Genomic DNA, 15,421 nt, shown 5'->3' on the forward strand with positions numbered 1-15,421 from the left:
TCGTACAATTTCCTTTATGCCTAATTAGTGCTTTAAAACTATGAAATTATATTAGCTCTTGTATTAAGACAATTCAATTATATTATGAAGTTGATTTTGTTATTAATGCTGCGTTGAACTTTGATTGAGTTAGGATAAGTTTGTGTGTAAGTTTGGGTTTGTATAGGTATGGAACCTTAAAGGGGAACCTTGCCTATATGCCGGTCATGAATCTGGGATTCGGGTCGTGACAGATATCGTCTGAAATTTTAATGGACCCTTTGTCGGCAATGAAAGATAAGCTTCCATGTAAAATTTTTACCTTTTGATTGTCGGCAGAAGGAGTATTAGCCGTGGAATAAAGAGCATGTGCTGGTCATGTGATCCAAAGCACCGAAATCAATAATTCACGGTGCAAGAGTAGAGGAACTTGAGAAACCAAAAGAAAATTTACCTTTGTGGGCAATCAGGCTGCTAGAAGTTGATGTGTTGGACCCGAATCTGGGTGGAATTAATTTCAGCAGTTATTAAGTTTTTTCCTTGTTGAGAAGGGTCTGTTCTGCGGAGTGAGCAGTGGGTACAGACTGTTGATAATTTTTTCCTCAGGTTTTCCAGTTAGCAGGCTTGCCATGGAGCTTCCAACAGGTTTCCCTAATGTGTCGTGATCTGTTACAGTGATCAAACCATACCTTGGGTGTATCCTCAACTCTTGGCCCTTGAATCGATATTTCAACAGGTGCAGATTCGTCGTCCCTTTTTGCCCAACATAGCTAATCTTCTGCTATCTTCCCTACTTACTTCCATGAAGACTTCATTCAGAGGAGGTAGTGGCTGTCTACCGATAACTTGACCCTTCACCTCGTCAAAATCAATATTTAAACCAGCCAAAACTTAAATATGCCGCTGTTTTTTGTCAGCCGTTGGAAATATGCTCCATCAGTAGGATCTATCCACTTGTGTTCATAGAACATGTCAAGATCCTGCCACAACTGTTCGAGGCCAGGAAAGTACCCAGCGACAGAATCTGTCCCCTATTTGACTTCATTGATTTTCAACAAGAGCTCATAAATTTGTGATTGATTATTCAGATCTGAATACATCTATCTAAGGTTCTCCCACATCTCCTTAGCGGTAGAATAGCTTAAATAGTTGGCAGCAATCTCTTCTTCCATAGAGTTAACTAACCAGGACATTAACATGGAGTTTTCCGTATCCCAGACTGTATACTGTGCACCTGTCTCTGCCGGTTTTATTTTCTCTCCATTCAAGTATCCTAGTTTTCCTCTGCCACAGATATTCATCTGGGCAGAAAGGGACCAGCGAAGAAAATTATCAACATTCAATTTAATGTTGGTGATTTTAAGTGGAGGATGTTCTGTAGATGGCGTTATCGGTGGTAGGTTGTGATTGGAAACAGAAGAAGAAGAGATTTCAGACATGATGTTGGGTTGAAATAATAATAACAACAATAATAATAATAATTAAAAAAAACCAGAGAGTCTGGGAAGAAGCCCAAAAACTCTTGGAGATGGCCTGGGTTTCAGAGTTAGAACCGGGCTCTAATACCATAAATATATAGATGAAATAATTGTTTTTATTTTTTTATTTCATTGATAATTCTGTACAGAACATACAACAATCTATACAAGCTTATTAGGACTAATTTAGGGTCTAGATCCCTAACTTTTAGCTAACATAATATTCATAATAATTAAAGAGATTGTTTCCTATTTGTAGGATTCTGGTCAACATCAGTAATTACAAAGATTGTTTCGTATTTATAGGATTCACCACAATTCCTAGAATCTAGGGATTCCTGTTTTCCAACATTTCCAGCATAAATACATTACAAGAAGAATGAATCAGTGGTTACTGCAGAAACCTACAATACATGAAGATTGAAATTCTATAACAATTACTCTTGATTCAAAAAACAGAAATAAGATGTAATAAAACCACACTGCTTTCCCTTGACTGTAACTTACGTTGTGGTTTCATTTTCCCTCCCTAAGCATAAAAATCCGTCACCCATGGGCTTCTGGTATACTTGGAATATCAATGGCATAAAATAATCAACAGGATATTAACGAAAAGAAGGTGCATGAACAAATAACAATCATAGGAAAAGAAACCACAGGAAAAAAAGAAAAGGAAAGGGTTAATAACTACATGGACGAATCTCCAAGAAACTAATGGTTCGAAAGTAATATTGGCTTCTTCTGATTGAAGATTGAATTGTGGCTCAATAACTTTCACCATGAAATGACGAACCCCTTCTTCCTCAGAATCACCTGCGTTTCCATTTGTTACTGTTGAGAAAGCAAAATAGATGCATCTCAATCAACAAAAAGCTCATAGAAAATTGAGATTACAATGATCAAACATAACTAAAAGAGTTTTAATGATGCCGAATCGCATTACATCACACCAAAAAAAAACAGTAAGAGTTCTGAAATGTTGCGAGTTCGATAAAAAAAAAAAAAATTACTCCCAAGTTGGATCCTTTAAATCCGAAATCACAAGGTGTAACGCTGACATACCAATTGAAGGATATGGTGAATTCTATACTTCTGCTCAGTCTGATGGAGATGAAAGAGTCCTGATGTCTCCGCGTGATGTGAGGGGAATCTAGTTTATGATTGGTAGAAGGGAGATTTGAGATATCATCTTGAAGCAGCTCTCCAGCATCTATCTGGTTCTCTTCATGCAATTTCCTCTGTGCATCCTGCTGAGATGAAGAAGGCTTAGGGGGTTCAAATGCTTTGGATATTCCACCAACCCAGGACCAAACAGCATCCCTATTCTCAATAGTCCATAAAAGCTTGAGGCGATAAACAAAAACTCGCTGGCAGTTATCAGCTATTACCACATTGTATCCATCATCATCACTTGGGTCAGATCCTGTGCGATCATCATTCTCCCTCCCGTTTTCAAATTCAGACCTCACATATGTCATCTTGAGGTTTCTTCTCCCAGCCTCTTGCCATGCTGATAACCTGTTAGCATCGGCCTTTCGTGACTGCCTTCTAATTGTAAAATAAGCACATGACAAAAGAAATCTATCATCACGTCGCTTCTCAGTGCAACCACCCATGTTATTGTGTTCCTCACTGGGGATTCTATCAACAGCTGAAGATTGAGAGGTTTTCCTGGACATTTTAACTGCTTCTGGCACACTGTTAGAGTCCACTCTATCTAAGATAGCCTTGGGCATGTAAAGGTTGAGACCTTGGCAAATAATATCAAGAGGATCACGATTGCATTCAAAGATGTACTTTTGCTTGCCCCGACTATAACAGAGTTCATATTTCTTCTTTGTCATAGTAAATGTTAGTCCTTTTGCTGAATCATCAACATCTAAAGGCACGTGATTTATACAGGTAAGTGTAACATTAATGCGAAGAAAAAATTCCGTCATCACCTTGTCAAATGACATTTGTCCTGATCAGGTAGCTCTTGTGATTCCAAAGCGAGGCCACCGAGAGACGGGGCGTACTCTGTGTGGAGGAAGATAGTTCATGTTCCAGAACTTAATTAACCGCATTAAATCATGAGCACCAACATTCAATGTCGGGGTAACGATTGAAACATGTTCTGGCTTGTAAGGAGGATCATAGACAGTTCCAACCATCTACAACTTTGCTATCTTCTGCAGAGGAAGAAGGTGATTGAGTCTCACATGAGGGAGGGGAGGGCCTAAAAGAGAAACTCCATCGGAGGGACAGAGATGTAGACCTGAAGAGATCAAAAACTTTTTCATGAAGCTTCCCTTCAATTGGAAGTGCAAACAAATAATGATTCAGTGGAGTTCCAGAATCACATTCCCATTCCATTGTGACTTCAAGAGTAAAGACTGGGGCTTCAAGTAAAGCACCAGAAGGAAGTTTTAAGCCACAGCTACTTGCCAGTTTCTCCAAAATGTTAATTAAAATCTTAAAATCCTGTGCAGACACATAGACACGACCATCTGCTTGCTGGATCTCCATCAAACCAGATACAAACTGAAGTTGATCAAGCTCTTCGTAAGGGTCTCTTGTTGCAAGAACGTGCCATCTAGTTTCAGAAAAGAATAAGGTGATATTTCCATGACTAGTTTCTCGCATCATCCCATCATGGTAAGCCACGCTCCTTTTTTGGTGGTTGAACTTGTGGAGCACCAGAGTTCCTAACACTAAGATTAGCTCTACGAAGAGCCACAGCAAAAGGCATAGCTTACATCAGAAAAAGATGGTTCATAACCCACTCCAAATGACACTTCTCCTTTTTGAGATTGTAAAGGTAAATCAAAGTACGATTTAACTGGAGGAGTTGTGCCACTAGCAGAACGGAGCATGCACACCTTTCTCCATCTCCCTATAAAGACATCTTGGTAAATTCGGGGCTGAAAACTTGTTGCCCGATTCATTGAAGAAAAGTTATAATCAGAGCAAGAGGGGTGGGGAATATCAAGACCTAGTATCACAGATGAATAGAAATGCAAATAAAAAAAAACAGATACCAGTTCGTGTTTAATTCATAAATCCTAATAATAGGACTTTAGCCAGTCATCATATAAATGGCAGTGGGAGAACAATATCGCCACCGCACTTCTAATATTTAGATACACCTCTAGCATTTGGGAAAATCCATGTCTCCGACTTATTTGTCCCTTCCATTTTCAAATACCGTAAGCAGCAAAACAAAGCCTGTACCATAGAATTTTAACTCTTTTCGTAAGAATGTTTCAAGCAAATACTATGAAGAGTGCTGAGATGTCATTGTTTAGAGAAAAAGAAAGCAGCAGATAATGATCCAAATAACTGAATAAAAAGTGGCACAAGGCCCTAAACGAAATATTCTGGCCATAATCTGTGATCTGTCTTAGCAAATCTATTCACACAGACATATCAATCGGAAACGCTGTTTAAGGGATATCCTGAAATTCATGAATCCCATAAGTTTTTCCTTCCAAACTCTATTATGTATCTTACAGATCCCGGTCAAAACTGAAAGTATTATGCAAATAGAATTCTTCTCTGGCTGAGAACATACCACAGGTATTTGTTAATAATAATGAATTGTCATTCTCTGCATAATTCCAGAGTTTAAATATGAATAACATACTCTTCCTAAAATTAATAGCACAACTACATGGAATGAAGACTCTAGCAACTGATTCCTACCAAATAATTGGCATTTAGTCAAACAGAACAAAACAGACTTGAGTCCTGACTCCTCCTTCTTCTGTGTGCAGATTGTCAATAATAAAAAGACTGAAGTCAAGCATACAGTTGTAAATGTTTAAATACAAATATAAATGTTTAAATAGAAAATTTACCTTACTATATTTATCTTCCTAGATTTTCTCTTTGTAATTACTATGTACAACACAACAACACTACTTTTCCTATATATAATGAAAGCCTAATCAAAAAGTAGAGGCAATTCAAACAAATATGTTATGGTATCAGAGCCTCTCTCATAGAATTCATAAAATCTTAGTCCTTTTTTTTTTCCTCTTAGTCATAGCTTCATGGAAAAGTCAAATAATGTTTGTGTCAGATTTACTAGCAAAAATTATATTGCTTGGGCATTTCAGCTGGAGATTTTTCTCAAGGAAAAGGAGTTATGGGGCCATATAGATAACAGCAACAAAGGAGACTTGGCTATTGAGGGATCTATTATTGCTAAAGCAGTATGAGCAGCCAAAATGCACAAATCATGTCATGGATTCTCAGTTCTATGGAGCCACATCTGATCTTGTCTTTGCGCCCTCATAGATCAGCAAAGGCTATGTGGGATCACCTCACACAAGTCTATAACCAAGATAACAATGCTAGGCGGTTTCAACTTGAGTTGGCTATTACCAACTATACCCAAGGAGATCTCTCTATTCAAGATTACTATTATGGATTTTTGAGTCTGTGAAATGACTATTCTGATCTTGTTACAACTAAGATCTCTGTCGAAGGAGTGTTGGTAGTGCAGCAAGTCCATAAGATCAGCCAACGTGACCAATTTCTGATGAAATTACGATCTGAATATGAACTAGTACGTGCCTCTCTTGTTAATTGTGATCATGTTCCATCCTTGGATGCTTGTTTTGGAGAACTCTTGCGTGAAGAAGAACGTCTCCATACTCAAACCATTATGGAGCAAACTAGAGTTGCCCCAGTTGCTTATGTTGCTTACAATAAAGGGAAAGACCATGATATGAGCAAGACACAATACTATAGTTGTAAGAAGTATGGTCATATTGCACCTCATTGTCCAAATAAGTTTTGCAACTACTCCAAACAGTCAGGACACATTATTAAGGAATGTTCTATCCGTCCTCCTCGCATCAACAAAGCTTATCACACTATTATTACCAATGTTGGTCCTTCTGCTCCACAGCCTCTTGTTGGCTCACCTATCTCACAACCTCCAGCACATTTATTAACCAGAAAGATGGTGCAAGAAATGATTGTGAGTGCTTTCTCCATGCTTGGTCTTCAAGGTACTGGTTCTTCAACTCTTCCTTGGATCTTAGATTCAGGTACTTCTAATCACATGACAAACTCCTTTGGTGGCTTAAGTAATATCCGCAAATATTCTGGATCCTCACATATTCAAACAGCTAATGGCAATGCTCTTCCCATTATAGCTATTGGTGATATACCTCCTTTAAAGGATATTTTTGTCTCACCTAAGCTTGCTATAAATCTGGCTTCTATAGGTCAGTTTGTGGACAATAACTGTGATGTATACTTTTCTAAATATGGTTGTATTGTACAGGACCAGATGTCGGGATAGCTGGTAGCGAAGGGACCTAAGCACGGACGTCTATTCTTCATCTAATTTCATGTTCCATGCACCTTGGTTCCTTCCTCTGTTTTATCTCTCTTTTGTACTGCACCTAAAGTGTCTAATGAAGTTTGGCATAAACATCTTGGTCATCCAAATCCTAGAATTCTCTCCCATCTATTGAAATCTAGATTAATAAACACTATAATGCATTCCTCTTCCAGTATGTTCCTTGATTGTGTCACATTTAAGCTTGGCAAAAGTAAAGTATTACCTTTTCCCTCTAAAGGCAGCAGAGCAACAAATCTGTTTGAGATAGTTCATAGTGATGCTTGGGGAATTAGTCCTATCCTTTCTCATGCAAGATACAAGAATTTTGTAACCTTTATAGATGACTATAGCCGTTATACATGGGTTTATTTCTTGTGGAACAAATCAGAAGTTTTCTCTATATTCACGTTGTTCCTTGTACTGGTTAACACTCAATTTTCTACCACTGTTAAAACTCTTAGATCAGATTTAGGAGGGGAGTATATGTCTAACAATTTCTAATCTTTCTTGCAATCTAATGGTATCATTTCTCAACGCTCATGTTCCTATTCTCCTCAGCAAAATAGAGTAACAGAACACAAGAATTGCCATCTTTTGGATGTGGTCTATACTTTGCTCACTGAAAATTATGTTCCTCCTAAGTTTTGGGTGGAAGCACTCATTACAACAACTTATCTAATCAATAGACTTCCTTCACAAGTCTTGGGTCTAGAGTCTCCATATTTTCAGCTTCATCATTGCCATCCTATATACATCAATCTTCACAACTTTGGGTGTGTATGCTTCATGCATCTTCCTCCACCTCATAGAAATTAACTTTCTGCTAAGTCAATTAGTTGTGCCTTTCTTGGATATAGCATTACTTAAAAGGGTTATCTATGTTTTGATTAACACACTAATCAAGTTCATGTTTCCAGAAATGTTAGTTTCTTTAAAAATCAATGTTTCTTTCCCTTGCCTTCATCCTCGACCACTTCTTTTGCCTCTTTACCCTCTTTTAATGACTCTTCTCATCTGCAAAGTGCTCAAGTTGACAGGTTCAAGCCACATGCTTGACCGCTTTTTATGATCAGCTTGTTTTAACTCGCAAGTGCACGAGTGTGCGATGTAGCAATTAACTCGGTAAGATCGAGGTCATATGCACAGAGAGCTAGATCTAGAAATTAAGCTAGGTAACAAAAAAAGCTCAAGAGAAATTAAATTAACAATAACTTGGTTGAAAATAATTGATGGATTTGTTTTCAAGGATGAAAAAGTGTAAATAGATTTTAAATAACAAGAAAAAGTAAGTCTTCGTCCAAATCAATTTTAATGGTGATGTATTGGTGATTTCTTCAAGATATATAAGATAACTCAACCTAAAATCAACGATGGTGATATTAGATCGGAAGATATTACAATGAAGATTGATTATTGCTTAAGAATGAACAAGTACTTTCATATTAAGTAAGACATTGAATCAAGCAATCTCTATACCAAAACTAAAGTTTGTGCATAAAAATTCAAGATTATAACATTACCTAAATGGTTTCTAAAATTTCTTTACAATAATAAATCATTCATGAAGAAAATGAGAAGATAAACATTAAGATTCATTCATATCTTAAAAAACTCACCTCAACCACCATCATCCTTGATTTGGATCCAAGAAAGAGATTAGCCAACCATGATTATATATAAGAACACTTCAATAAACATGAAATAACTTGAATCAAACTGAAATAATAAGTTTTACAAGCTAAAGAACCGAAATCTATAAAGAAGAACACAACACAATTTCAGTAAAAATTCGGACACAAATCTGATGCTAACTTTAGACAGCAATTTAGACCCTCTTAGAAGCTTTTTCTCGAGATGTCTATTAGAGACATATTTATAGGGAATTCTGTCACCTTTCAAGATAATTAAAGAACAGATCATTTGGACACCTAAGTCAAAAGTTATAGGCAAAACACCGAAAGGTATTCTGAAAAATCAAATCAGGACAGCTTTACAACCACTTTGGTGCACGTTTTTCTTCCTCATTTATGAGCTATCTCTTTCTTCTTTTTGACCCAAAATAATGTAAAAATGTCCCCTCCAGCTTTCCATCCATGTGCTTGCCTTCTTGGATCAATGGATTACCCAAAATAAATCAATTATTGTTGTGTGGACATGTAAGATCATGGATTGTGTTTGGACTGATTTGAAGGTTAACTTGGGGCTGATTTCAAGCATCAAATAAGTATACAAATATACCTATTATTTGGGCTAAGATTGACATTGAAACCTTGAGTGTTTAATGGTTGAAGTTTGCACACAACATAAGACAAGTTTGGGCTTAAAATAAATCATATAATATTCTTTTCTAGAATTGGAATAGAATTGATTTTTGGGACAAATTTGGAGCACTTATTTGAACCAAGATTTGCTTAAATCTTCAACTAAATGTCTCTTCAATTCTTTGTTCTGAATTCCGATGTTGAATTTCCTGAATTAATTCATTTAAGCTCCAAAAACCTATCGAAATATTAAAACAAACTTCATTACTGAAAAACACATCAATTATTATAAAAAAACCAAATAAAAACAATAAATAGATATGTAAAATAAGAGACTTAATGACGCTTTTGATGCACAATCACCACATATGGTATACAAGAGAAGACTTCCAGTGCTGCCTCCTTCAGCTTCTGTCCTGTCATCTGCTCCTCCTTTGCACCCTTTTGTGGCTTTTAAGGTAACTGTTTTGGCTTCTTTACACCGCACCTCTAGAGTATCTGTGCCACCTGTTAAGTATGGATTTAACTTCTCTGTGGCACATAATTCTACTACTGCTCTCTCTGTCACTTTATCCTCTATTGTTATTCCTACTGGTTATTCACAGGCAGCTAAAGAACCATGCTGATAGTAGGCTATGCAGGAAGAATTACATGCTCTCGAAGCTAATCAAATTGGGACATTGTTGGTTGTCCTTCTGGTGTGACTCCTCTTGGGTGTCGATGGGTCTGTTTTGTTAAAATCAAGGCTGATGGCAGCTTGGACAGATATAAAGCACGATTGGTGGCTCTTGGAAACCATAAAAAATATGGAGTACATTATAAGGAGACTTTTGCTCCCATAGCCAAAATGGGTACTATTCAAACAATTCTAGCCATCGCAACATCTAAACATTGGTGTTTACACCAATTGGATATGAAGAATGCCTTTCTTCATGGTGATCTCACTGAAGATATATATATGCGACAACCAGTAGGCTTATTTTCCACTCCTACCTCTGCTGTGTGTAAGTTATGCCGCTCCTTGTATGGTCTCATACAAGCTCCTCGTGCTTGGTATGAGAGATTTACTTCTATCCTTCTTCAATTTGATTTCCTCAAAAGTAAATATGATGCATCTTTGTTTCTACGTAAGACTGCACATGGAGTTGTGTTTCTATTGGTGTATGTTGATGATATAGTTATCACCGATACTGATTTAGCTCTGATTGATCAACTAAAGCAGCATTTGCAGAAATCCTTCCACATGAAGGATCTAGGTCCTCTAACATATTTTCTTGGTCTAAAGATTCATGCTGGTTCACATGGCATATTTTTATCTCAACACAAGTATGCCATGGACTTGGTGACAACTATTGGTCTCCAAAATTCACCACCCCTTAATACTCCAATGGAAATTAATCTCAAGCTACGCAAAGATGAGGGTGATTTATTATCAGACCTGGCAGCATATCGTACACTCGTAGGCAGCTTGATCTATCTTACAAACACTAGACCTGATATTTCTTATGCAGTACAATAGGTTAGTCAGTTCATGGCTGCTGTTAAAAGAATAATTCGTTATGTTCATGGCATAATTCGAAGAGGACTTTGTTATGCTGCTAGTACTTCTCTTGATCTTATTGCTTATAGTGATGCTGATTATGCCGGGTATTCTGACACTCAATGTTCAACTACTGGTTGGTGTATGTTCCTTGGCCCTGCACTTATTTCCTAGAAGAGTAAGAAACAAGACCGTGTTTCCAAGTCTTCTACTGAGTCTGAATACAGGGCTATGTCCTAAGCTTGTTCCAAAATCATCTAGCTCCACAGGCTCCTTACTGAGCTTGGTTTTCAGCAGTGTGCTCCTACTCCTCTTTTTGCCAATAATACAAGTTCTATACACATTATCTTCAATCCTATCTTTCATGAGTGCACAAAGCATATTGAGGTGGACTGCCACTTCATTCGTGACGCCTTTGCAGCTCAAACTATATCACTTCCACATGTGTCCAGCAATCTTTAGGTGGCTGATGTTTTTACCAAGACTCTCACACAACAATGTCATTATTTTCTTACGACCAAATTGATGCTTATGGATAAACCCGTATCAATTTGAGGGGGGATGTCAATAAAAAGGCTGAAGTCAAGTATATAGCTGTAAATGCTTAAATAAGAAATTTACCTTACTATATTTAGCTTCCTAGATTTCCTCTTTGTAATTACTATGTATAGCAGAACAGCACTACTTTTCCTATATATAATGAAAGCCTAGTCGAAAGGTAGAGGCAATTCAAACAAATCTGTTATAAATACCATGGTGACTAAGTCCACTCCATTAGATCTTCATAGCTCTATGAACCTAGGATTCTTGATAGGCACACATTGAGATATTCTTGGCTTATCAATACCTCCCCCATTTAAAGGAACCTTGTCCTTTAAATCTCTCCTGCAGTTCTTGAGCGTTTTCCCAAGTAGCATTGTCATTAGAAAGCTATCTCCATTTGACAAGACTTTCCCTAAGAAATCTTGACCCTTTTTTTACCCAAAATGTGTCCAAGATGGCTTCAGGTTCGATGAGGATTTTTCCATTATCAATAGTAGGTGGTAACTCAACAGTAGTGAGGTTGGAGTCTCCTAGTTTCTTTTTACGCAACAAAATATGGAAGATAGGATGAATACGTGTTTCTTCAGGAAGCTTGAACTTATACACCATGACACGACGAAAAGATTGATGTCTTCTCCCAAGTGCAGGAGTGTCGAAGTAATAAATAACCTAGCAAGACCGGGGTCGAACCACAGGGAGGTTAATTGTACAAATTATAAATACAATAATACAACAACAATAATAATAACAACAACAAAAATAATAATAGTAATAACAATAATAATAATAACAATAATAACAATAACAATAATAAAGAAAAAGAAGGAGAAGAAGAAGAAGAAGAAGATGAGAACTTTGAGATGGAATATTAATGTAACGATTAAACAATGATAATAACAAATGTCAAGGTTAGAGGTTCCACTAATGGTATGTCAAACAAGTATAATATAAACTCTTATTATTCAATTGGAAACCACACACAAAGGAGGTTCCAATCAGATTATATATTGTTAACATGATTACATTAGTCATCTTATTCAATTAATGCTAATACTTGTAAATCTCGTCAAGCATTCATGATTATAACTTATGTTAACAACAAATCAAGTTCCTTTCATAGCTCAGGTGTCGGTTATACCATACATTATGGGCTATGAAAGTGCCAAGCATTTGTTGTACCAAGTGTTATACAACATAAATCAAGATTAGTCATTTAACAAGCAAAGTATTAAAGAGTGAATAAGATAACAAATATAAAACATGTTAGTATCAAACATTAAAGTCCATATTAAGTTTACATTATACTTATTCTCACACCATTAGTGTAACCTTTTCACCTTGACATAACTAACTTAGCTAGACATAATGAAAGAAAGTAAAATAGATAAACAAAATAAGAACATAAAAGTTTACACTATACTTATTCTTACACCATTAGTGCAACCTTTTCACCTTGACATAATAAACTTAGCTAAACATAATGAAAGAAAGAAAAATAAATAAACAAAACAAGAGCATAAATAAGATAAAGGTTAACTAAGTAAAGGAAAGGAAATGAAAGGCATAAACTTGATATTAATGAAAGCAAAGCATAAGCAATACAAAAAATACAAAGAGAGAAAGGAAAAACATGATCTTGATCTAGAAACCAAGATGCCTAAATACATGGCAAATGCTTCCTTTTATAGGCTAAAATTGGGAACTATTAATTTGATGACTAATTGATGAGTGGGTGGCCAACTCTTGACTTGGTGACAATCCTTATCTTCTCTTGTCTACCCAAAACGTCATTGATAACGTCAAAATTGGAGCCACTTGAAAACATGAAAGTTGTAGGCAATTGTCACAGCTTTCTTGTGTAAAAACTTCAGCTCATTTGGACTTCTAGAACTCCAGATATGGCCAAAATAATGAACAGTACTCGGGCTGGAGGACAGATTCGGGCTTCTTTGTTGTTGCTACAATTTGGACTTCAAACTGACCTTTTTTTATCTTGGGCTCCATATAAAAGTTGTAGGCCTATGTCTTACCTTTCCATCCATATAAAGTAGACCTAAATCTGAGATCTATAGCTCCAGATATGACCCAATTACCAAACAGTGTTCCGGTTTGGATTACACCGACATCTCTTTTCTAATTTTGGTCATCTTTTTGCCCTTGCAATTTAAGTTCTTAAAGTCATCAATCAATCCTTTCATTTATGTGATAGGGCTGCATTTAAAATGAACATTTACCACAAATTAAAGGTATCTTATATTATTAGATATATTATTATAAAACATGCTTTAGTTAAGGAGTTATTGATACTTCAAGTGCAAAATGATGATATAAAACCATGATAAAAATGCACTTTTAAGTACTAATCACACCCCCCAACCAGCTTATTACTAGTCCCTAGTAATCAAAGCGTTAAAATAGAAAAACAATTTGCAAATTCCACAAAGCAAGGTATTCATCATTTAACTTCCATTAATCTATCTAGATAAACAAACTCTTATTAAATTTATATACCTGCTCAATACCTCTTAACAAGATATTCATAAACCTTTCTTTTGTGCTCAATGTATCAACACATAATTATGGGGTTTTTCTTGGAAGAAAACAAAATTTTTGTTCTAATGTTTAAGCTTAACTTCCTCGGGTTGGGATTATTATTTTTGTCTTTTTTTTTTCTTCTTGTTTTTTTTTTAAAATATATATACATATAATTTAAAAACACCATGCATCTTTAACCCATGTAACGAGCTTTTGGCTAATGACTCCCAGACCAGTTGGTCTTAGGGCATTAGGTGTTAAGACACCCCTACGAGCTTAGTAACTCGGGTCGTAGATACTGATATGTAGATAGTGCAATGTTTGATTTCCTTAAGCTTTTCTCCTCAACCCATGTAACAAGTGATTGTGCATCAAAAGTGTCATTAAGTCTCTTATTTTACATATGTATTTATTGTTTTTATTTGGTTGTTTTTATAATAATTGATGTGTTTTTTAGTAATGAAGTTTGTTTTAATGTTTCGATAGGTTTTTGGAGCTTAAATAAATTAATTCACAAAATTCAATGTCGAAATTCAGAACAAAGAATTGAAGAGACATTTAGTTGAAGATTGAAGCAAATCTTGGTTCAAATAAGTGCTCCAAATTTGTCCCAAAAATCAATTCTAGAAAAGAATATCATATGATTTATTTCAAGCTCAAACTTGCCTTATGTTGTGTGCAAACTTCAACCATTAAACACTCAAGGTTTCAATGTCAATCTTAGCCCAAATAATAAGTACATTTTTATACTCATTTGATGCTCAAATTCAGCCCAAAATCAGCCCCAAATCAGCCCTAAATCAACCCCAAATCAACCCAAACACAATCCATGATCTTACATGTCCACACAACAAATAACAATTGATTTATTTTGGGCAATCCATTGATCCAAGAAGGCAAGCACATGGATGGAAAGCTGGAGGGGATATTTTAACATTATTTTGGGTCAAAAAGAAGAAGGAGACACCTCATAAATGAGGAAGAAAAACGTGCACCAAAGTAGTTGTAAAGCTGTCTTGATTTGATTTTTCAGAACACCTTTCGGTGTTTTGCCCATAACTTTTGACTCAGGTGTCCAAATGAGCTGTTCTTTAATGATCTGGAAAGGTGACAGAATTGCCTATAAATATGTCTCTAATAGCTTCTCGAATAAAAGCTTCTAAGAGGGTCGAATTGCTGTCCAAAGTTAGAGTCAGATTTGTGTCCGAATTTTTTCTGAAATTGTATTGTGTTCTTGTTTATAGATTTCGGTTCTTTAGTTTGTAAAACTTATTATTTCAGTTGGATTCAAGTTCTTTCATGTTTATTGAAGTGTTCTTATATATAATCATGGTTGGCTAAACTCTTTCTTGGATCCAAATCAAGGATAATGGTGATTGAGGTGAGTTCTTTAGGATATGAATGAATCTTAATGTTTATCTTTTTATTTTCTTCATGAATGATTTATTATTGTAAAGAAGTTTTAGAAATCATTTAGGTAATGTTATAATCTTGAATTTTTATGCACAAACTTTAATTTTGGTATAGATATTGCTTGATTCAATGTCTTACTTAATATGAAAGTACTTGTTCATTCTTAAGCAATAATCAATCTTCATCTTTCTAAACTTCATTGTAATATCTTCCGGTCTAATATCACCATCGTTGATATTAGGTTGAGTTATCTTATATATGTTGAAGAAATCACCAATACATCACCATTAAAATTGATTTGGACCAAGACTTACTTTTTCTTGTCATTTAAAAT

General features: G+C 35.8%; 2 protein-coding genes across 3 annotated transcripts; one reads left to right on the plus strand and one right to left on the minus strand.

Annotated features, from left to right (window-relative positions):
• Positions 1-2,087: 2,087 nt before the first annotated feature.
• Positions 2,088-3,128, minus strand: LOC105119467 (uncharacterized). Its single transcript, XM_011017609.1, has 2 exons — positions 2,520-3,128; positions 2,088-2,288 (listed from the first exon to the last, which is right to left on the minus strand). Exons 1-2 carry the CDS (start codon positions 3,071-3,073, stop codon positions 2,267-2,269), a joined length of 576 nt encoding a protein of 191 aa, XP_011015911.1. The 5' UTR covers positions 3,074-3,128; the 3' UTR covers positions 2,088-2,266.
• A 2,216-nt stretch (positions 3,129-5,344) lies between these two features.
• On the plus strand, positions 5,345-11,433 carry LOC105119469 (uncharacterized). 2 transcript variants are annotated; one of them, XM_011017611.1, is made up of 3 exons: positions 5,345-5,581; positions 5,930-7,202; positions 11,423-11,433. In XM_011017611.1, the coding sequence occupies exon 2, from the start codon at positions 5,983-5,985 to the stop codon at positions 6,751-6,753; it is 771 nt and encodes a 256-aa protein (XP_011015913.1). In that variant the 5' UTR covers positions 5,345-5,581; positions 5,930-5,982; the 3' UTR covers positions 6,754-7,202; positions 11,423-11,433. The 2 variants fall into 2 exon arrangements, with proteins under 2 accessions (XP_011015913.1, XP_011015912.1); XM_011017610.1 differs by lacking the exon at positions 5,345-5,581 and having other exon boundaries at positions 5,672-7,202.
• The last annotated feature ends 3,988 nt before the right edge of the window (positions 11,434-15,421 follow it).

This window comes from Populus euphratica, unplaced genomic scaffold (genome assembly GCF_000495115.2).
Source record: "Populus euphratica unplaced genomic scaffold, PopEup_1.0 scaffold2947.1, whole genome shotgun sequence".
NCBI lineage: Eukaryota > Viridiplantae > Streptophyta > Magnoliopsida > Malpighiales > Salicaceae > Populus > Populus euphratica.